The sequence below is a fragment of the Squalius cephalus genome, assembly GCF_949319135.1.
Source record: "Squalius cephalus genome assembly, chromosome: 12".
Lineage (NCBI taxonomy): Eukaryota > Metazoa > Chordata > Actinopteri > Cypriniformes > Leuciscidae > Squalius > Squalius cephalus.
The window spans coordinates 19,384,442-19,409,385 of record NC_137133.1 but is presented as its reverse complement, the minus strand read 5'-3'; the positions used below and the strand labels follow the sequence as shown (position 1 = coordinate 19,409,385).

The following is a 24,944-nucleotide window of genomic DNA, read 5'->3' as shown; positions in this document are numbered from 1 at the left end:
CATTTACGCACGTTCACATTGGCCTCCGTGGGAATTGGAACTTTGGTATTAGCCTACAAATAAACTTTTAAATAAAGTCAAAGTATATTAATGTCTCTGGTCACCAAACATCACCAGAAAGACGAACTGTCGTCATATTTCTCTCTTTCAATGCCTCAGTAATCGTTTTCACAGCTCGTGCCCACTGCCCAGCACACACACACACACACACACACACACACACACACACACACACACACACACAGCCTTCCACTGACATGACAGGACAGCCGTGGAAAGGGCTCCTCCAAGCCCAAATCTAACGGTGTAAATGAATGAGGAGGAATCGGTGTGATGTGGGGCAGTGGATGGGTACAGCAGCGCTACCTCAATGAATAATGTAGATGGGCATCAGCATGCGTCTCTAGCCTCTGCGAAAACACGGACGCTGGAAATCAACCTACAACCTTTTCAGCTTATTTAACCGCGACTCTGAGCATGGAAACGGGTCTGGTCGCGAATCATCAAGTGAAAAATGTTGGAAGCGGAGATCCCCCTCCTTCGCCTCTCCATCGCACACCTCCACAGCAACAGTCGCACGCATTCCGTCATTCCCAGCAGCAGCAGCGAGCCGTCAGCCACAACAACAACAACAGCATCAAACCCACACCCGTGCGCGGAGATTTGGGGAATCGACAGGATGGAGGGGAAGAAAACGCTTTGGAGACGCAGGTCGATCGCCATCCGCGTTTGCTGAATACAAGTGACGAGGAAGAACGCTCGTCCAAACCCGGGGGGGAACGGATGGGCAGCAGGTACGAGCACTCCAACTTTGGACCAACGAGCAACAATAACAATAACAACAACAGCGGCGGCGGAGGCAACGCGTCCCAAAGCGGGAGCAGCTCAGTTTCTGAGTTTAATCATTATTACGGGAATGGAAGAGGAGGGCCTTGCTTTGATCAACATGGCGGACAACAAAGCCCTAGGACGGCTTTAATGCATCAGGCACAGAGCAACATGGATCAAGTGCAAAACTCCCACGAAGGGTGCCATAATAATCCATACAACCACTATCCCAACTACCGGCCGGGGTACGGTGGCGCTGGATACGGTATGATGAGCCCATCGCGGCAGGGGAACATGATGGGCCCTGGTACCAATTCGCCCACTGCTGCTGCTGCTAGTCATGGCAAGGCTGCTATGGCCTCTGTTGCCCCGGCTCCCGGTGCCAATGTTGGGGGCTTTCAGAGGTTTCCCGGACAGAACCAACAGCACCCTTCTGGAGCGACACCCACGCTAAACCAGCTCCTGACATCTCCGAGCCCGATGATGCGGGCATATGGCAGCGGCTATCAAGACTACAGTAACCCGCCGCCACAGCAGCAGCAGCAGTCCGGGATGGGTTTGGGCAAAGACATGAGCTCCCCGTACAGCCCCGCTGCCAGCCACAGCTGGGGGGCACAACAAAGAAACATCCCGTCCATGAGTCCTGGGAATAACGGGAACAGCAGAGCTCAGGTGAGCGTTTTAGCATACGTATGTGTCAAGCTTTGCATCAGGTCTAGCTGTGGCCTGATGCTATCCATACCATTAGCTTTCAATGTCCTGCTTTTATATTTATTGAACGCACTGCATGTATATGAATGGTGAAATAACATGCCGGGTTTGGGTTCTCCTAGTGTAGGTAAGATTATCCCGGGGTTTGGTCTTGAATGTGGATGTTGACAGGCAGCAGAACATGTCAAGTTCTGCCCAAGGTGACTGTGCTAACGGTGTTAGCATGAGTTAGTCGGCGCCGAGGCTTCAGTTCTGCTACAAGAGATTCCCGATACAACGATCACATATACTGGGCTGCTTGTATTCATACACACAGTATAATATCACAGAAGCATTACCGAAAAATTAATGTCATGCTACTGAATAAATTATCGGCCGTTGTTTCGATTAAGAGCTCGTTCGGTGCCATTCAAATTTACGGAACGTTCTAGCATTGCGCCGCTGCTAAATAAAAATACGCTGCTAGCGCGTTTTCTTGTGATTTAGTTATACTGCCCGGATGAAATTTCGTTGTCGTTTTCAACGTATGTTTGCCAGTAAGAACTGTCTGTCTGAAACGAAGGGCTAGACGGTGTTTTCAGCGCAGAGCGCTACTGATTAGCATTGTTAGCTGGTGTTTGTTAGCGCCATTGCGCCCGTCTGTCTTCACTTCATTATGCAGGAATTAATGAATGTTTTCGCATTCACCTCACATTCTCTAGCTATATTTTCAAATATTATATGTACTGGTTTTCCTAAACGCAAACCATGTAAGGTTAACGTTAAAGATATTATACGGCGGAATAGAAAAGCTGTATCTCAAAACCTAGACAGCTCGTTAGGTTTTGAGATATAATGTCATAGTATTTGTCTAGGTAGAATGCTGACTATTTAGGCTGCTTATTATGTTTTAAGACTGTAATACCCGTAATTGCTTTCTAAGTAGGAAGCTCACTACGTTTTGAGAATAGCCTACTGCTCTAAAATCCCGTCCTGGTTGCAGCTCACTAATTTTTGAGACTATAATATTGAAAAATGTTGTCTAGCTGGGCAACAAACTTGTTTTTTTAGATACAACCTTGGGTTTCAAAGTCCAGCTGGCCAAATCACAGTTTTTCACGTTCGATTTTAGTGATAAATTGACTTTCCTGCTTAATATGTTTTTATGCAGGTCTAGAGGGAAAGCTGATGAATCTATTGGAATAGTTTATATTAATATTCATCCTGCTAAATGCTGTAGGTTTAGTCTTTGTTAAACAATGAACAATTGTAATGTTTTGTTTAGTGTAAATGTATTAATTTGATGAAAGTTTTTAGGGGTTAACTGTTTATAACCAGTATGTGCCAAATGATGTATATTGTCTATTTTGTACTCATTAATTTCTAAATCTGTATTTGTGGACAAAAGACTGGTTAAATACGCGAGTTTATAGTTTATCATATGCAAGTGGCAAAAGCTGTCTGCTTTCAGTTCTCCAGCATCTTATGCGATCAGATGCTTTTTGGCCGTGGGCCCTTCTCTGTATGGATGAGCAGTCCTGACCTTCACACATGCAGATTAGCCATGCTTTCATAGTGGCACATGAAGAACATTTGTGCTGGATTGCCCAGGGTAATCCCAAGGCGAGCACAGGCAACATGACTTGAAGAGATGCCAAGACACCTGATAGCCCTCACGCCTTCCATTCATTCTTGACCAATTTTGTACAACACCCTGAGAGCATTTTGGATCTACTTTGGCAAATTATAGTTTAAATAAATCTACAGTTTGGAATCTGTTAATAACCAGTGTTGGGGAGTAGCTAACTACAAGTAGTGATGCAACTAACTTAACTACATTTTTTTGTTAGTAGCTTTTCCAGTAGCTTTTCCAGTAGCTAACTAGGCTACTTCAGCAAATAGCGGTGTAGCATGACATTCAGTTTTGCGTTTTGAGGAACCTGCAATGTATCGAAGCAGCGCAGTGTCGTCTTATTATATCGCAAACTAAAATTGTGCATTACTGCCATCTGTTGTTAGTTTATATCACGCCTCTTGCGGCTTACGGTTAAGTCAAGTCACCTTTATTTATACAATGCTTTTTACAGTACAGCGGCTTTACAGTGATAACAGGAAAATAATTCCTGAGAAAGGATCGCCTGATGATTACGTAAAGGACGGGTGGGTTAATTTTTCACATGAATCGACTAGTAAAGGTTACATTTTTGTATAATCTATGTAAACCAAAGATTAAACGCTGTTTGCGGCGAAGACTTCAAGCACAAATGGATTTTAAATTGACTAATTGTCTTGCTTTATTGCACTCTATATCAAATATCTATTTCTGTTTTAATTACAATGATCAATCAGTGTTTCCCATTAATTACTTGGACTAATCTGTCCCGCCACAATTCCGTAATGAACCTAAAGATCACAAACATTGTGTTTTGCACCATTGCTTTGGCAAAGCATCTGTCAATCTAATAGAAAACCAATTTGCGATATAGCTTAGTGCGCTGCTTATCACACGGCAAAGCTATGATTTATTTAAATAAGGTATATAGCTTAGTTTGTTGTGGCGGGTTTCAGAGCGAAGCGCACTGTGCTCACGAGTCGTGTGTTACGGGAAATGAAGACAGAAGATGCAAATGCAAGAACTCAGTTTTATTGAATGAACACGTAGAAAGAGTAGTCAAACACTCAAGGCTCAGTCCATATATCCCTGGTAGTGCAGGGAGCAGATGGGCAACCCGAATCCCGTGGTGATGTGATGAGAAGAGATAAATCCTTAGATGACGTGGGCTGACAGGAACACAACACGAACCAGTGAAGTGCAGAGACGAAACAGGATCCTTGAACAAGAACAGGCAGGCAAAACTCAACGTGAACATCCAAACGGGAACCGGGAACACCAACGAAGACCAACAGCACAGGGAGAACTCTCGCAACGATCTGACAAACACAAGACGAAAGACCATGAGCTAATATAGAGATCGCTGATCAGAATCAGCTGGCGCTGATGACAGTCAGCAACTGATCAGCGACCACGCCCACAACACACACACACACAACACAACACAGCGCGAGAAAGAGTCAGTGAATTCATGAACCGTGACATTACCCCTCCCCCTAGGAGCGCCTCCTGGCGCTCCCAGGAGGACCTACCTGTTGATTGTAATCATCAATAAGCAGTCCCTCCAGTTTTTCGCGATTCCGCGATCGCTGAATACAACGCAAAATCAACAAATTGTCGCATTTTTTTGCGATCCTGCATAATTCCTAATTTAACCGCAAAATAATCACAAAAATTAATAATCACAAAACATTAAATTATAATCACCCATTTGAAATATATCTAGTTTAATTAAAGTTTCAATGCATTTTTACGTGGATACAGATGTTGCGGGAAAAGGGGAAACTCCTTTTCCTCGATTTACTGAAGCCTGTAATGTAAAACGCATTTAAACCACAATCGCCGTCCCGGCGCAACAGGGCCACACCCGCACACCGGGCGGCACGTCACCATGGTTACAGATGGCAAAGAGATGCATTTTTCCTTCCTTTCCAAGTACAGGGATGCAAACAGCGCGCTTTTCGGCGCCTCCCGCTTTTTTCACGTCAGTTTGGGTGACAATCATCTGAAGCCTATTTCATAGCTTAATGTGAGGGACAGAAGTCTATTTACATCATTAAAGTTTACGAAAACTCGTTTTCCCTCCTCTGCGGCTGTCAATCATTCTCCATTCAGTAGGAACAGCGCGCGCGCCTCTTCCGGTTACAGCAGCATACATGCACGGTAAAACTCTCTCCAATATGATATTCACATTATAATGCCTGATCTGTAGAGAAAAGGCTGTGTATTTGCATAAAATGACTTTATTTTGTTGGAGTGTGTTGCTGTTTTTAAACGACTCGCTACCGTCTGCCTGTTAGATCACACACATCACAAGGACTAATCGGCATCAAACGCACAATAACTGGAATTTAAAACTGTGAAGAAACAAATGATCAATAAACTGTTGGACAGATAGACACTAGGATTTGTGCGCTCGACATTTCTTCGCTTTGTGCCGTGAACTTTTAAATGCGCACTTGTGCAGCGCTGCACACTGTGACTCCATGTTGCTTTGAGCACATCATTCTGCGCCCGCGATGCGCATACGCGCTTTGCACGCTCTGTTTTGAAGCGTTTCATATTTTCATGGTTTTGCGCACTGAAAGATTTTTAAAAGCCTATATTTTTGTATACCTAGCCTGCACAATACATTTAAAATAAGCATAATTTGATTGTATGTTATTTCTGTGTAGTGTAGTGTAGTAGGCTATATAAATATACACACTTCTGAATTCTTGACATTCATATATAAATATAAAATTGTGAAATGTATGATTGCCTGACTGAATTTCAGTATATTTTCCTGCTTTTTTGTCCTTCACCAATCACATGCCTGATTACTACACCTGCTCTAATAATATTTAATATAGGCTGTTTCAAAAGTTTTTCATTTGATGAGAATTTCATTAGAATTTTTGTTTGTGATTTGTGTCATGTATGACTATTGTGCATCTGACATAATACTATTATGGTAAATGTGATGTCCTAATTATAAAATATAAAAATCGCAAATTTTTTCACAAATTTCTGGAAATTACCACCACAAAATCAGTCATTTTGATCGCAAAAATCACACAAAAAAATCGCGAAATCCTGGAGGGACTGAATAAGGGAGTGATCCAGAATGTCTCTGGCAGGAACCCAACTTCTCTCCTCCGGACCATAACCTTCCCAGTCCACCAGATACTGAAATCCGCGTCCCCTCCGCCTTGAGTCCAGAATACGATTTACCGAATACGTAGGTTCCCCATCTACGAGTCGCGGCGGTGGGGGAACCGGGACTGGCGGATTAAGCTGAGAATGAAACACGGGCTTTAATTTGGAGACATGAAAGGCGGGGTGAATTCTCCTGTACGCTGGAGGAAGTTTGAGGCGGACTGTCACCGGACTAATGATCTTGGTGACAGTGAATGGGCCAATGAATTTAGGAGCTAGTTTGTTAGACACGGAGCGGAGCGGAATGTTTCTAGTAGAAAGCCACACCTTTTGACCCACGACGTATACGGGAGGCCTTGACCGGTGGCGATCGGCCTTAGCCTTGGTGCGTGCCCTCACTTGGAGAAGAGTCTCACGGGCTCTGGTCCATGTGCGACAACACCTCTGGACGAAGGCGTGAGCGGAGGGGACCGCAACTTCGGATTCCAGGCTAGAAAAAACTGGTGGCTGGTACCCTAAACTGCACTGAAACGGAGATAGGCCCGTGGATGACACTGGTAACGAGTTATGGGCGTACTCCACTAATGAAAGTTGCTGACTCCAGGAGGAAGGATTCTTGGACACCAAACATCGCAACATTCTCTCAAGATCTTGGTTGGCCCTCTCCGTTTGCCCATTGCTCTGGGGATGGTAACCTGAAGACAGACTGACAGTCGCGCCCAGTAATTTACAAAACTCCTGCCAAAATTTGGACACAAATTGGGACCCTCTGTCAGAAACCACATCAGTCGGGAGGCCATGTAACCGAAAGACGTGATCTATGACAGGTTGGAGTAACCCATCTGGGGGTCGATTGGAAGTCTTACCAGTGGCACAAACCGAGCAAGCCAAAACAAAACTCCGAATGTCGCGAGCCATTAATGGCCACCAGAATCGTTGCTTGACCAAAAAACTGGTACGATTAACCCCTGGATGACATGCTACGCTGGAACAGTGACCCCATCGAATAACGTCGGACCGAACCCCCTCTGGCACAAACAAACGACTCGGTGGGCAACCGGGCGGAGGCATTACCCCTTCTAAGGCCGTCTTGACCTTCGATTCGACCTCCCATGTGAGTGTGGAGATAACTACTTTCTCAGGTAAAATGCACTCGGGAGTAACCGGGCGTTCGGATGGGTCAAAAATACGAGATAAAGAGTCGGGCTTGATGTTTTTGGAGCCCGGGCGGTACGAGAGAACAAAGTCAAAACGTCCGAAAAAAAGTGCCCATCGAGCCTGCCTGGAGTTGAGTCTTTTGGCAGATCTAATATATTCCAGGTTCTTATGATCGGTCCAAACGATAAAAGGTACCCCCGACCCCTCTAACCAATGACGCCACTCCTCCAGCGCTAACTTGACTGCCAACAACTCTCTGTTACCAATGTCATAGTTACGTTCGGCAGGAGATAAACGATGGGACAAAAACGCGCAAGGGTGCATCTTGTCATCTGAGGAAGAACGCTGGGATAGAACTGCACCTACCCCCACCTCTGACGCGTCGACCTCCACCAAGAACTGACGGGAGGAATCAGGGGCAATCAGAATGGGAGCTGAACTGAAGCGGCTCTTGAGGTTGGCGAACACAGCCTCGGCTGTATCCGACCACCTGAACGTCGTTCTGGGGGAGGTCAAGGCAGTCAGAGGTGCGGCTAGTTGGCTGAAGTTGCGAATAAAACGCCGATAGAAATTGGCAAACCCCAGAAACCTCTGTAGGGCCTTACGGGAATCTGGACTTGGCCAATCCATCACAGCCTTAACCTTGTCAGGATCCATGCGTATTCCCTCAGATGAGATGATGTAACCTAAGAAAGGAACAGACTGTGCATGAAAAGCGCATTTCTCCGCCTTGACAAAAAGCCCATTCTCTAGCAACCTCTGAAGCACTCGTCTGACATGCTGAACGTGTTCCTGGAGAGAAGACGAAAAAATCAATATGTCATCCAGGTAAACATATATGAACTGGTCAACCATATCTCTCAGCACGTCATTGACGAGTGCCTGGAAAACCGCTGGGGAGTTGGACAGCCCGAAGGGCATGACCAAATATTCAAAATGGCCCCTGGGGGTATTGAAAGCGGTTTTCCATTCATCCCCTTTCCTGATGCGAACCAAATGATATGCATTGCGCAAGTCCAGTTTTGTGAATATGGAGGCTCCCTGCAACCGCTCGAAGGCTGAAGACATCAACGGCAAAGGATAAGTATTCTTTACCGTGATGTTGTTCAACCCCCGGTAATCAATACACGGTCGCAGAGATCCATCCTTCTTACCCACAAAAAAGAACCCCGCCCCCGCTGGAGAAGAGGAAGGACGAATGAATTCGGAAGCTAGAGAATCAGAAATGTATTTCTCCATGGCCTCCCTCTCAGGAACAGAAAGAGAGTATAACTTGCCCTTAGGCGGAGACGTACCTGGCATAAGATCTATAGCACAGTCATAGGGACAATGCGGAGGAAGAGAAGCAGCCCGAGACTTACTGAACACTTCCTTCAGGTCGAGGTACTCCGCGGGCACGTTAGACAAATTCACCGACTCCTCCTGCAAGACAGAACTGGACACCAAAGAACAGGCAGACATTAAACAAGACGCATAACAATTGGTGCTCCAAGCAGACACAGAATTGTGACCCCAGTCAACCCTGGGATTATGCTGTGTGAGCCAGGGATGACCGAGGACCACCGGGGAATGAGGAGAGTCCAGGAGTAAGAAAGATAGTTCTTCTGTATGGTTGCCTGAGGTTATGAGTGTCAGCTTGTCAGTGGTGAGTGTAATGACCGGTAGTTCTTGTCCGTTAAGTGCATTGACAGAAATCGGACTGGTGAGTGATCTGATGGGAATTTGCAGCTTACGTGCCATGGATAAATCCATAAAATTCCCCTCGGCCCCAGAATCCAGAAGTGCGTGGCAGTTGAAAAATCGGGTTGCCCATTGCAGTCTCACCGGGAGGAGAGTGGAGGAGGTCTTGTTGGTGGAGATCCCGCCCGACAGTAGCCTCCCGCTTACTGTCGAGCTCGATCTTTTACGGGGCAGATATTGATGAAATGACCAGCCCCACCGCAGTACAGGCATAGGCCCCGGGATCTCCGTCGTTCTCTCTCCTCCCGGGAGAGCCGAGCTCTACCCACCTGCATGGGCTCGTGATCGAAGGTATGGCTGACCGTATCACCACCACTGGCTCGAGGGGCTGCGAAGGTCTCCGGAACCAGAGTCCTGCGGGAATGTTGTTCCACCCGTTGCAGTCGGGCATCCACCCGCAGGGCCAACTCGATTAGTCCATTAAGATCCTTCGGGAGATCCAAAGCATATATCTCTCGTTGGATACGGTCAGCCAGCCCATGCAGGAAGCGATCCCACTGCGCCTCCTCGTTCCAGTTACACTCCGCGGCGAGAGTGCGAAACTCAATCGAGTAGTCGGTGACTGATTGGCTTCCTTGGCGAAGGTCAGCTAGTTGACGTGCAGCTTCTCTTCCAGCCACCGCTCGATCAAACACTCTCTTTATTTCCGCCGCGAGTGACTGGAACGAGGAACAGCATGGATCTTGACTCTCCCACACCGCCGTTCCCCACTGAGCCGCACGTCCAGATAGTAGCGTGAGAACCAGAGCTACCTTTGCGTCTTCCGAAGCAAAAGTCTGGGGTTGCAGAGCAAAAAACATGGAACACTTGGTTAGAAATGCTCTACATAAATGTGGCTCACCGCTGTATCTCTCAGGAGCTGGTACTCTGGGCTCATGTGGCTGGTTAGTTGACGGGGTTGTAGGCGGGGTTGGCGGTGTGGGTGGCGCAGTGGGAGGAGTTAGATCTTGAATTCGCTGGGTGAGCTCGGTCACCTGCGCTACCAAGGCTTGCACAGCGCGTCCAGTCAGGGCTAAATTCTCCTCCTGCTGGTCCATCCTCGTCGTGCTTCGGGACAGAAACTCTGCCAGGTCTGTGCTTCTCGCTGCATCCATGGTGGTCAGATCGTTCTGTTACGGGAAATGAAGACAGAAGATGCAAATGCAAGAACTCAGTTTTATTGAATGAACACGTAGAAAGAGTAGTCAAACACTCAAGGCTCAGTCCATATATCCCTGGTAGCGCAGGGAGCAGATGGGCAACCCGAATCCCGTGGTGATGTGATGAGAAGAGATAAATCCTTAGATGACGTGGGCTGACAGGAACACAACACGAACCAGTGAAGTGCAGAGACGAAACAGGATCCTTGAACAAGAACAGGCAGGCAAAACTCAACGTGAACATCCAAACGGGAACCGGGAACACCAACGAAGACCAACAGCACAGGGAGAACTCTCGCAACGATCTGACAAACACAAGACGAAAGACCATGAGCTAATATAGAGATCGCTGATCAGAATCAGCTGGCGCTGATGACAATCAGCAACTGATCAGCGACCACGCCCACAACACACACACAACACAACACAGCGCGAGAAAGAGTCAGTGAATTCATGAACCGTGACATCGTGTCTCAGAGCGGCTCCGTTCACCGTAAAGGCTGCAAGCTCCATCACTGCATGTGCTGTGAATTTAACGTACATTTTCGACTACTCTCTTGTGTCCAATTTAAGTTGCATACATTTTGTACTTGAAATGATTTATTGCAACTTCTTACTTGACTTTGACAAACAATCAGTTTGAGATATATATTTGAGTATTAGTGCAGGCTATCTTTGGGTAGTTTACAAAACAATACTCTTTGAAATCACAATTGTATTGCATTACGTTGTTTTAAACCACAAAATTATTAACAATTATTCAGTTATTTGTAATATACAATGCCATTGTAAATTGGACTAAATTGGACTTTGAAAATGTGAATATATTAAATTAATTCATTATTAAAATAATGAAATTCGGACGTACTACATCCGCCATGTTGTTACTGTCACGTGACCTACCAGCGTTAGTTGCGTAGCTTCAATTCCATTCATAAATCCTCTCCCGTGGCCTCATGGGGTAGTGAAGTGTCCATCGAATGCGCACTTTAGAAGTAGTAGGTCATCCGGGGACATTTCGCCTACTGTTTTTCGAATTACAATGTATTCAAACATACTAACTACTCTGTTGGCCTACTGTTTTTCGCATACTAAGTGTTCGCTTTTGGATGCAGCGTGTATCTTAACTACTTTAACTTATGAGTAGTTTGTACTCATCACTCGTCACTTTTGTGTCAACCTCATCACATAAACTCCAGCAATGTAGCCACACTGTTTTAGTATTAGCCTAGTTAGAACTTTTTTTCTTACCGAATGAAATTGTTGCATGATTTTTAAAGGAATTTTACTGTAATTGATATAACCTGCCTTACATTGCTATTTTATAAAACGGATAGTTCCTGTTTTTCTTGCTGATTGGTGAGTGTTTTGCATTAGTGCAAATATTTAATATAATATGATATTAAGTGTTGCACCACAAGTTTTTTGAAACGCATATAATCTGAATGTTTACAGAAGCCTTCGATCAGGAACAACGGTTGAAATAAAATGGCAGACTGGTTGAATTACATCAATGAGTTTGTGTTTTGTGTGACAGATTTCAATTCTTTAGACATACATGAGGATGATGTTGACATTTATACTCATTTGCATTTTCAGAGAAAGGGCATTATGAGAATAACTTGAGTTGTTAATGGCTTATCTTCAGCATGAAGCCCATTTAAGCGGTGCACTTTCCCCAGGCCTCCAAGTGTGCGTTGCTCTGCCACTGGCTCCATGCAAAATGTAATTAATGACAGAAATTCACCAATCCAGTATGTTAATTTGTCTGAAAGGTTTTACAAGCACTGTGACATTTTTTTTTTAAATATTAACTTGGTGTGTTCCTGGTTCAACACACACACACACACAAAAATATAATTTCCAGAATAATATTAGTATTTTGGCTATTTACTGCCCCTGATGCATTTACACATGGTTCGTTATCATTTACACTATTGTTCAAAACATTGGCATCAGCAAGAATTTTTTTTTACGTTTTTGAAAAGTCCCAATGCTGCATTTATTTGACCAAAAATACAGTGATATGTTTAAAATAACCTTTTTATATTAATATATTTTAAAATGTAATTTATCCTGTGTAGTGTAACACGATCCTTCGGCAGTCATTCTAATGCTGATTTGGTGGTCAATAAACATTTCTTATTATTATCAAAGTTGAAAATAGTTGTACTGCTAAATATTTTTGAGGAAACCGTGATGATTTTTTTTCAACATTCTTTGATGGAATAGAAATGTCAAAATAACAACAAAAGCTGAATTGAATGCATCCTTGCTGATTCAAAGTAAAAAAAAAGGTACTCCAAAAGTTTGAATGGTTTTGTACGTATTTAAAATTTGTATATTTCATGATCATTTATTTGCAGTATTTCCCATTCTTGTGCAATTTTCCAGAGTTGAAATTCTAGACACTAAATAAAATAATAAATCTAAAAAATGCGTGTTAAGAATAAACAGTGCAAGCATAAGTTTTGAGTTATAATTTTTAGAAAATACTGAATGGTTATTATGGTAGCAGTTAGTTTGCAAGTACAAATTTCTGTGTTGAGAAAAAATAGGTTAGTTGTTAGTTGCAAACTATGTAGTAATTAGTAGTAGTAGTAGTAGTAGTGGTTATGTAGTAGTTATAATCTATTGGAATTATGAATTTGTGTTCTTAATATTTGTATTATGTATTAACCATTTTATAAAGCAAGAAAGCACTCTGGGCTGTACTGTTTTGTGCACATTATGCCAACAAAGTAATTTAGCTGTGACTTTTAAAAAAAAAAAATTATTTTTTTTTTACACAGTATAGCATGACCTTGTTCTTGATTGCTGATTTAATGATGGACTTGATTTTAGTGCATCATTGTAGAATAAATTTGAGAAGAAAGTGGTTTATAACCATATAAAATAGTACACTTGTCATTGATGCCGTAAACTGCACCTTGATTAAGAATGACCTGGAAACAATGTTCCACTATGGCCTAATGGTGCACAAACTCCTTCTGCTCTAAACTAGAGCAACTCTAATTTGGCAATATAGTTGTCTAGTCAGAGAAAATTGTGTGTGTGTGCCTGTGTGTGTGTGTGAGACAGCACAGCACTCTGGCATGACTGCTGACGCTCAAAATGTTCATTTATAGTGGCCTCCCAGGCTTTCTCAAATTGGTCACATTTTCTGTAAGTGCTGCTTCAATTGGCCTGAATTTGGCAGTGGCATGAGAAGATTAGCTTGGATGGCTCTCAGTCTTTCTGGCAAAGATGAGACACTTGAGAGAAAACCTGACCCCCCCCCCCCCTCCCCCCTCCCCCCTCCCCATATCAGTCGATGGCACGTTGCCCTGAATCTCTCCATTTACTGAACTGCTCAACCTTATGATTGCTATTTGTATTCCAGTCTGCTCAGGCATAATAGTCGTATAAATGTGTGACAGACTACCGTACGTTGAAAATGACTATTGCTGTTCTTCATGGTAAAGTGTTGACACCCTTCTCAACAGGTGTCACCAATGGACCCTATGGCCATGAAGCGTTCACAGATGTACGGGATGGGCAACAGTCCCTACTCTCAGCCGGGCGGATCTTATCCAGGACAGCCATACGGATCACCCACTCCTCACCGATACCCAATGGGAATGCAGGGGCGTGGCCAAGTTGGCATGGGAGGGATGCAGTACCCTCAGCAACAGGTAGAATTAATGATTTTCAGCATTGCAGAAGTCCCTTTTAGATGCAACTGTCACATGCAGCTTTGACTTCCACTTGAAAAGCTTTGCAGATACTATCATGGAAAGGCTATTTTACATGGTTGATAGAACCACCCTCGTAATGTCATGTGCTTGGTGCTTCGGTCCGTAGAGCTCCGTGCATTAGGAAATGTTGAAACAAATGATGTGAAAAGGGTCTTTGTTGGTATTTTTAAATGCACAATAAATCACTTATAACCAGGCCTGTGGAGAATTCTACTGAATGTGCCACAGATTTAACTTGCATCTACTAATTTAAAAAACATCTACACTTATAGTGTGTCCCCCGACATTAAGACTTGTCATGTGCTTGTCCTTCGGACAAGTAAATCAGTCATTCACTTGTCCAAGTAAAAAAGTTGCTTGTCTGGAAAAAATACTTGTTTTTTTGGTGTAAATATAATTTATTCTGAAACCATATTCTTATCAGTATTCTATCAGCTTTGACATATTTAAATCTGCATATGTGTGATATTTACCCTGTGGGCATTTTTATCTAATCTTATTATTTTTCATCTTTAATTTAAATTCTTAAATTGGATCAATAGAAAAATACACTACAGGGCTGTTACCAATCAAATTCAAACATTTACAAATTACAACTGCATTAAATAATATTTAAAATATTTTTTGAAAATACAAATAAGAAATTTGTCTAGTACGTGGCGGCAAGTGACCGTCTTAATGAGTGAGTCATTAAGTCATTCAAACGATTCGTTCAAACAGCTGATTTGTTCAAGAATGAGGCAGTTGTTTATGAATGGGTCATTGAATCTTTGAATCAACCAATTCATTCAAAACACTGAATCGTTCAGTAATGAAAGACAGCTGAGTGTTGCTGTGAGATGTGCAATGGTTCTGCTGTAATCTTTTATTGGAACAATTTTCACTGCTGAAATAGTACAAAAACAGTCAATATTACATCTAAAATGTAAGTGACTTAATATTAACTACTTGTTAATTGAACTGTCATATGAAATCAGTGTCACATTTTCAATCGTGATGGTATTCAGGAAGACAGCACTCTTGGTCGTGTGATGTTGCTTAACTGTATCATATGTTTTAAATGTTATAAATTCTCTTTCACTTGCCCCTTCAAAAAAATCCACTTGTCCCGGACAAGCAGACAAGCGTTAACGACGAGCCTTGGACCCAAAGAAATGGCTTGACAGGCACAGTTTTAGTCCTGTGTTGAAAGATTTTCAATGGAAACAGGAAGTTGTGGGATGACATTTTGAAGGGCCTTGTCTAGAGATGAACCGGTCGACCGGCCATCGATCGGAACCGGCTGGGTTTTGCTCCAAACACACGATCATCTGTCTACTCTCAGAGAGTGAATGTGCATTTCCATTCAGTCCGTCTGCTGTTTGCTTTGTGCAGGTATTGTTTATGTAGCATAATTTCACAAAGCTGAAGTCTGACCATTCTGTTTTTGCTTTAAATCTCGAAATTATACAATCTAATTGAAATCAAAAACAACTGCTCATGCTACATATGTAGCATCTTTGTTTGGATTGTGATTAAAATGCAGTGATTGCCTCTAATTTCAAATGGATTCTGTTTTTTTTTTTTTTTAAGGCCAGCCGGTTTCTGGAAGTAAAAATTCAGTTAATTTTCTCTAAAGGGGAATTGATTTTTTAATGATACCGGAACACATTTTTTTGAGTTAGGACAACTTTGAAATAAATTGTTTAACCAACAAACAATATTAGTTAGAGGAATTTAATCATTTGTAACAAACACAAATTAAGTTGATAACAAATCAAATTAAGTTGATAAGTTGATTAAAAAATTAAGCTACTCCAACTACTTGAGTTGTTGACCTGGAACCAATTAATATTATCTGTTTCACTTAAAATCCACTGCTTAAAATTTGTATTTAATTAAAAAAATCGCCTTTTCAACGAAATAGTATTAAACTCTGTGCCTTTTGCGGCAGTCGCTATGTGACCACAAAAAAAAAAAAAAAAAAATTGGCCAAGTTAATTTGAAAAAGCTAAATGGTTGTAAAAAAAGTCACTTGTGTTGTTCGCGGTCAAAAATGACCGCAATAGGAAATGATTGGGAATAATATCATGGGGTCTTTAAATATAATTTGTATGCTGTCTCGTATCCCAGCTCCTTTTAACACATGAATTCAACATACTTTCCTCACAATCGGCACAAAAGATGAAAAAAAAGTGCTTGGGCCTAGAAGTGTTTCTTGTCTGATGGCAATACTTCATTTTTTACCATACCAGAATGTTTTTACTCTCCCCAAGCTGGCTGCCACATGAGGTTTGCCACTATTCTTCTACGATATCTACTTTCAATGCACAGCTACCTTCAACTTCCAGAATTAGCAACACTGACTCATAGCTCTCAAAAAGATATAGCAACGGTGCTCTTCATGCTGTTGAGTCCACAGGAAACTGAAGTGTCCCACAGGCCGACGGTCTGAATAGTGACGGCCCGAGGGGAAACGCAGAGTGTGGTGCAGAAGGAACGACTCTGTTGTGCCTGTCAGCGTGGAGCCACAGCACTCCCAGTGTAGCAGAGATGTTGACAGTCTAATGCGCCGCGTGTCTGTCAGAAGAGCTTGGCAGGCAGTCTGGCTGGGCTGGGCCGTCCTATTCTGGGTACAGACTGCCCTACTAAATTTAGACTGGAAAGCTGGACTGTGTTAAGTTCAGCACCATTGCCTCTGAAATGTCGGGAATTAAACCAGTAGTATTGTAACCAAACGTTTAATTCTCTACCACATTACTGTGAATGCTGTTTCATGTTGTCTTTAAAGTATTACTCTAACCTAATCTTTTCGTTTGTTTAACTTTTGCCAAAATGTGAAGGCTTAAGCAATAAGCAAGTAACACACTTCACGTAAACACAGATGTGAATGCTTGGCAAGCCACTGAAACTGTAACGCCATGGCAAAATAATTTATTGTTGAAGGCTTGAGATTGCAATCTGAATCTGAATACAATATTTAATTTGTATTTATTTAAATCTGACATTTCTATCTTTTTAACCTAAACCACTATCGCTAGCATGGCTTTGTTAGCATTATGCTAGCCTGTTAACTGGCCAATGTTATTGACTGCTTGTCTATAGCAATGTAGCAATTCCAGGCCTAGTTATAGCAGTTACGCATACAATAGTTTTTTACTCAGTATTATTTGAAGAAAGAAAGTGATCAATTTGTACTATTATTCAGGTAGCTAGTTATTAACATGTTGACAGATTATTAACTACGGCACTAGCTTAGCAACTGCCATCGAGATGAATGGTGATGCTAATAGATAGACTTCTCCAGCTATTGTATACCTCCTTGTTTTAACACAAATTGGGGAAAACAGCGACGCGTGAAATCGAGTGTTTGGGTTCACGTACTTTAGCGTCTTTTTGGATCTTAGAAACACAAACTGCTATTTCAGCTCTCAGCCACTTTCTTTTCATTACCTCCAGATCCATTACACTGATCTTTGGTCAGCTATACTGACACAAGATCAGCAGGACAGCAGTCGTGAGCAGTTTCCTCCTGTGATTGCCCCTGGGTACGGACGTGACCTTTTTAGAGCGAAAGATCAGAATCAGCAATCTCCTCCTGGCACGGAGGAATGTAGGAGAGGCACTAATCAAGGAAGACATCACCGAACGCGGTCAGCACATAATGAGATCATTACAGGAGAGAGTTTTGGGGTAATCTCTAACCCGAGGGGTGCGCCATGCATTTGTGCAGCTGTTAGTTGTCGGCGTTCTCGACCGAAAGGGATCCTGTAATGACTTTTATATACCAGGAGACCCAAGATGACCAGAGGATGGTGTGTGTGTGTGTGTGTGTGTGTGTGTGTGTGTGTGTGTGTTTTTTACAACCATACCTGAAATTGGATGTTCATCTGGTCTGATACCAGGGGACTCCTGCTGTGTTATTTATATTGATCTTCTGTACAAAAAAATAGAAGAAGACAAAGATTAAAACTCAGAGGAAAAGCACCATTGTAAGGCAGAGGAAAATGGAGACAATGTCAAATATACTTATGAAGAACTGTGTATCAAACTCGTCGCCTTTCGGGTGAAATTTGTTGTTCTAACATTGAAATTGAAAATCATTTAATTGATTTTGTTTTTTATTCTGACATTTTTGTTATACTTAACCATTTTAAGCTGAAATGTTAGACTTGTCATTTTATAAAAATGTGATTAAGTTGTTTAAATCATGTTTCCATAGACATTGGTGTAGTTTCTAAGGCTTTAAAACCATTTTCAATACATCATACTATAAAACAGTTGTGCTATTTTGAATTCACAAAGGCATAGCCTATTTGCCCAGCGGGTTTGACATGCGGTTTATTTACATGCGTGTAGGTTACTTGCGTGCGTCTCAGAGCGGCTTATTACAATACATAATGTAAATGATGATTGTTTAGAGTATGTATATTATGTATTTTAACAGTTTTGCTGAAAGTATATGTTTACTTGCTTTAGATACTTTATTTGAACCAAGTATTATTGCATCAATGTTATTATTTTATGTCATTTGAAAGGCTTAGGTCTTTGCTTAGGTCTATTTTTATTACCACAAAAAATCGGATTACTCGATTATTCATAAAAATAATTGACCGATTAGTTACTCGATTATTCATCAAAAATAATCTGCCGATTATTCATCAAAATAATCGTTAGTGACTGCTCTTTTGTCCAGTCAGACATTGCAGAGCATGATGATGGCGTTAGGTGTGTTTAATGAGCGTGTGTGAGCTCAGGTGTATGAGGAGCAGGTGCGAGGCAGGGGCCGCTGGTCCTGACAGGCGTTTTGAGGGTTCTGTAAGAGGACAGGTCCTATCACAACACAATCAGCAGAAGCCATCTCCCCTGAGGCACTGCCTCTGACCATCTGACCGACATTCACCTGCCCTGCTGTCCACGTTCCTGACAAGCACCGTACATGGCAGAGAAACGGATTAAATGTGCTCTTTGTGTTTGGACACAATCTCTTAGTGGGATTTTGGAGCAATTCCGCACTTTCCTGTTAAATCCTGCTGTTTTATTTCAGTGATGGAAAGACTGGAAATGCATGGCTGTTATCCTTTGACATTTCCCTCAAATAACACAGACGAGTACAAATCCTAAAGAAAAGCTGTCTCAATTTTGTACGTGCAGTTGTTAAAATGGGGATATATATATATATATATTTAACAAACATTTTATGTTTGAAAAAAAATAAAAAAAATAATATATATATATATATTAGGGCTGTCAAACGATTAATCACGATTAATCGCATCCAAAATAAAAGTTTGTTTACATAATTTATGTCTGTGTACGGAGTATAATTATTTTCTATATATAAATACACACACATGCATATATATATTTAAGAAAATGTGTTATTTATATATAAAATATATATATATAATATAAATTATATATAATATAAATATATATACACAGTATATACATGCAAATATTTTTAAATATATACATGCATGTGTGTGTATTTATATATAGAAAATAATTATACACCGTACACACACATGTATTATGTAAAAACAAACTTTTATTTTGGATGCGATTAATCGCGATTAATCGTTTGACAGCCCTAATATATATTGAATATAATAGGGATGCACGATATATCGGCCACCATATCGGTATTAACTGATATATGTTCATTTTTGATGTTATCATTATCGGCCCAATAAGAAAATTTAGCTGATATATCAAAGCCGATAAATAATGGATTATTTCCTTCAGCTGAGACACTTCAGATGCGCACTGACGAAATTGCTTGAAATATGATTGGAATCACTTAAATAAAGGAGAATACAGTTAAGTGCAACGTGTGCAGTGCAAGTCTGTCATAAAGGCTACATAAAATTGTGAGAACATTATAATTGTGTGCTTGGGACATTGCTTTTAATTGTGAGACTTTTTTTTTGTAATCAGGCTTTCAAAAATTATATGAAATTTTTGATTCAGATTTATCGGCCAATATATCGGTTATCGGCTTTCAAATATAAAGATTTATCGGTATAGGCCAAAATGCTCAAATCGGTGCATCCCTAGAATATAATAATGTATAATATTATATAGTTTTTTTGTGGCTTTTTTCTGCTTTATTGCACACTGAAAGTGACGAGAGAGAAGGAAGCAACGGGAGAAGAGAAAGGGGAACAGGATTAGGAAAGGATCTCAATCCGGGTCTCAAACTCGGGTCACCCGAGGCATTGCTTTCCACAAGGCTATGGCTTCAACTTACTTTCTAATGTAAAATGAGACCAAAAAAAACTTGATTGAGAAAATATTTTTTGCAGTCTAGATTAGGGTTTGTCCTTGCTTGACTTCCGTTTCCTCATTAAAGAAGCTCAGAGAACACGGCTCTCAATACAATTCCCATCCGAGCCTCGTGAGTGTATGCGCACGTACCGTCGCTGACATACTTTTGCATGTATTAGAGAGATGAGCGGGAAAAACACATCATCATGGTTCGTGGATTTGTTTTCTGTTTGGTATGAATGACAAATGAGAATTACAGCGGATGAAGGGAGCGGGTAACGGGGGGCTCAGATGGGAGGACAGCGTGCCAATAGCAGCTGTTGCCTTGAAAAACTCTTACATAAGAGCGTCACAATAACAGCTTGTCGTGAATCAAAGGAGGGGGAACAGTTGTGCATTACTAAAGCACTAACACACCCACGGGGACCCTCGGTGATCAGATGTCTCCCATCATCCCTCACTGCAGCAGAATACGGTTGTCGGTCCTGTTTGGGGTGTTGTGTTCATCCACAGTTCGGTTTTAAAAGAGACTGACCGCATTCTATAACCAAAGTGACTCACAACTAGGTCCACAACTATAGATTATTTTGATAATCGATTAATCTGTCGATTATTTCTTTGATTAGTCGATTAATCGGAGGAAAATCCAAAAATGCAAATATAATTTAATTCATTTTAATCCATTATTTAACCCATCATACACGTGAAACTATCAACTGTAAAATTTGTTTATTATTTTCATTATTGATTATCATTTATTTTAATCTATTATTATTATTTATTAGTATTATTTAAATATTTTATTATTTTAATCTTTTATTATTATTATTATTATTATACACAAAAAAGTTTTTTTTAAGCTATATTGTCCAGACCTTCTGTTCATGCTGGTGTAATGCGATCCTCTCCTGTTCTGCATGTAGTACAGGGCAATTTGAGCGTGTTCTCCACACCTGTTAATAAATATGTCTGGTAATCCAAAACACAGCCTGTTCCAGCACTGTGAGAATCATTTACTCCTGACTTGAGACGTCACGCCCCAGACGCAGAAATTTCAGAACGGATTAGCATTGTAAAGTAGTCGGTTAATGTTCCGGGGCGGATCACTATTTAAAATGCTTCAGAGATGAATAATAATCGTCCTCCCTGCCGTGACATGCCCTGTGAAGCGTTTGAGAAGCGTTTGAGATGGTTGGTCTGTGAACGAGTGCTGACTCTCATGTTTGTGTCCAGATGCCTGCTCAGTACGGGCCACAGGGGATGGGCGGCTACTGTCAGCAGGGGCAGCCCCCGTACTTCAGTCCTCCACAACAGCAGTCCGCGGCCCCCTCGCAACCCCCCTACATGCAGCAGCGCCCTCCAACACAACAGGTACGCATTTACACTACTACATGGCTACCAAAGGGTCCTTGTTCTCACCTTGTTTTATTTAGATTTTTGATTATATATATATATATATATATTAAGTGCAGGTAACCCGCCTTGTTGGCAGAGGCTATTTACACTAACTCCAAAATTACGGAAGATGCTATACAATAGCTATAGTGTAGGGGTAAGACGCGTGGCAGAAAGTTCCGAACTCACTCTACTCCCTTTTCCCATCACATATCAGATTGGAAAGGCATTTATTTTCAATAAAAAGGAAGAAAATATGTGAAAATTCTAATGTTTGTTTAACGATAAAGGGCCCTATTTTAATGATCTTAGTGCATGGTCTAAAGCGCACGGCGCAAGTTCACTTAGGGCGTGTCCGAATCCACTTTTGCTAGTTTAACAACGGGAAAAATGGTTGGCGCTCCCGGCGCATGGTCTAAAAGGGTTGTCCCTATTCTCTTAATGAGTTATGGGTGTGTTTTGGGATTTAAGTGCGTTAAACCAATCAGGGTCTCATCTCCCATTCCCTTTAAATGCCAGTTGCGCTTGCGCCATGGCGGATTCGCTATTTACATGACGGAATTTGATAGTGGAAAGACCGAACATGTCTCCAGAGCGCAAACGGAACTGCTCGTGCGTGAGGTAAAAGTGCGCAAGCAGACCATCTACGGGACAAGCCGGATTCCACCATATCTTTATGTACACAATAATAATATTTACATTGTAATCATTTTATTTTTAATATTTGGCATGTTTGTGTGCTGCTGCACACTGTGTGTTTAATAAGAAGAGTGTACGCGCATTGTGGACCCGCTTATAGGCGCACATTAAATAACAAAAAAATATTGACTTTAGACCAGGTTTCAGTTGGTCAATGGCGCAGTCTATTTCTATTGCCTCACAATAGCAACTCGCCAACAATGTGCCAGAACACACATCATTTTCAGACCAGCCCGCCCATGGAGGCACAAACTAGCAAAAAACACTTGCGTCGCACTTGGTGCTGCATTGCGCCGGGTGTAAGATAGGGCCCAAAGTGTCTATCGGTTTGGTGAATGGAGGGCTTTATTGTCAAGGCAGCATCCATTTAATAATTGTGATAAATATAATAATTTACACTCTTTCATTTATTATTGTTATTATTGCATACCGTTTAATGTACAACAACACTGAGCCGCAAATAGTGTCTGCCACTATTTATAAGTATAAATATCATCTTACTACTATTTACACTTAAAATACTGCTGTTTTTACATAGTGTAAATATAATCTATCGCTATTTTCATTTAGTGCAAATAGCCGCTGCCTTTTCGAAATGAAGTCAAAAGTACTTTGGTACTAAGTCAGCACTGAAATGTTAAAAATGTGACGATGCCAGCATTTCTGTAGTACAGAGTACCGGGTACCCTGCTTTCAAATGCTTCTGTGTGTATCTGTGTAAGCGCTTTGTAAAGAGAGTCAAAGATTTCTATTAACAATGTGTTTTTTAAAGGGTTAGTTCACCCAAAAATGAAAATTATGTCATTAATGACTCACCTTCATGTTGTTCCAAGCCCGTAAGACCTCCGTTCATCTTCGGAACACAGTTTAAGATATTTTAGATTTAGTCCGAGAGCTTTCTGTCCTTCCATTGAAAATGTATGTACGGTATACTTTCCATGTCCAGAAAGGTAATAAAGACATCATCAAAGTAGTCCATGTGACATCAGTGGGTTAGTTAGAACTTTTTGAAGCATCGAAAATACATTTTGGTCCAAAAATAACAAAAACTACAACTTTATTCAGCATTGTATCCTCTTCTGGGTCTGTTGTCAATCCGCGTTCACGACTCCGCAGTGATGCTGCTGACATAAGACGCTGCTGACGTGTTATCTGGTGTGCCCGAGCTTCGTTTACAGTCTGAGGGAGACGCACGCTGTATTCAAGCTATTCTACATTGTTTGTATTTTGGTATTGCTATATTTTTTAATATATTTTTAATGTCAGCAGCGTCTTACGTCAGCAGCGTCACTGCGGAGTCGTGAACGCGGATTGACAACAGACCCTGAAGAGAATACAATGCTGAATAAAGTCGTAGTTTTTGTTATTTTTGGACCAAAATGTATTTTCGATGCTTCAAAAAATTCTAACTAACCCACTGATGCCACATGGACTACTTTGATGATGACTTTATTACCTTTCTGGTCATGGACAGTACACCGTACATACATTTTCAATGGAGGGACATAAAGCTCTCGGACTAAATCTAAAATATCTTAAACTGTGTTCCGAAGATGAACAGAGGTCTTACGGGCTTGGAACGACATGAGGGTGAATCATTAATGACATCATTTTCATTTTTGGGTGAACTAACCCTTTAAAGCAGTGATCTCAAACTCAATTCCTGGAGGGCCACAGCTCTGCACAGTTTAGCTCCAACTCACACCTGCAAGGAAGTTTCTAGTAATCCTGAAGACCTTGATTAGCTGGATCAGGTGTGTTTGATTAGGGTTGGAGCAAAACTGTGCAGAGCTGTGGCCCTCCAGGAATTGAGTTTGAGATCACTGCTTTAAAGCGTGTATCAGTGACTACGTTTACATGCAGCCAATATCCAGGTTATGGTCGGGTTAGGGTCACTATTTGGGTTTCTGAAACATTCGGAATAACCCGTTTACATGCGTGAGCAGAGAGAGTTACTCCTGTATACATGGAATTTGTAATCAATTGGTAATATCCCGATGTAAACGGCGACGCACGGACAACCTTAAGACGCAATATGCGTCATTTCCGATTCTTCTTCATGTATCCAAAGACAACAACAACAGCAGCAGCACGCGGATAATGAATAGTTCGGGGCAGATAGCGATCGCGTTTGTTTGCGCTTTCCTCCTCGCTCCAAAAGTGTGGTGCTGTGCTGTGTCTCGCCATGTTTGCCTCTACTTCTTGTTTACTTCCGGTATACTGCACGCGGGTTTTTGTATGCGCCGTCTCTACTCAAAAGACCAAGATTCCTTGCGAACTGAACATGCGCAGAACACAAATCAATGTTCCTTTTGATGGGGATATGCCGATAGGCGTTTACATGACCAAATATTCGGGTTAGAAAAGGGGTACCCCAGGTATAATATCCGGGTTTTTAAAAACCGGGATATGAGCATATCCGGGTTTTTGCCGGTGTTTACATGGCCGTGCGCGACCGGGTTATTGCTAATATCCCGGTTTTGAACGGGTTATTGGCTGCATGTAAACGTAGTCATTGTAGCCAATCACAGACATTTCTGTTGAGCGCGTGAATGCAAT

At 41.7% G+C, this 24,944-nt stretch overlaps 1 protein-coding gene across 8 annotated transcripts in view; it reads left to right on the top strand.

Annotated features, from left to right (window-relative positions):
• The first annotated feature begins 327 nt into the window (after positions 1 to 327).
• Positions 328 to 24,944, top strand: part of arid1b (AT-rich interactive domain 1B) — a 101,526-nt gene continuing 76,909 nt past the window's right edge. For 7 of the 8 annotated variants that reach the window (XM_079887821.1, XM_079887819.1, XM_079887816.1 and 4 more), the window contains exons 1-3: positions 328 to 1,500; positions 13,791 to 13,979; positions 21,525 to 21,662. In XM_079887821.1, coding sequence (XP_079743947.1) covers positions 478 to 1,500; positions 13,791 to 13,979; positions 21,525 to 21,662 — 1,350 coding nt within the window. In that variant the 5' untranslated portion in view covers positions 328 to 477. Of the gene's footprint in view, positions 1,501 to 1,647; positions 1,667 to 13,790; positions 13,980 to 21,524; positions 21,663 to 24,944 lie in introns of those variants that run through there. The other variant, XM_079887822.1, reaches the window with a different exon arrangement.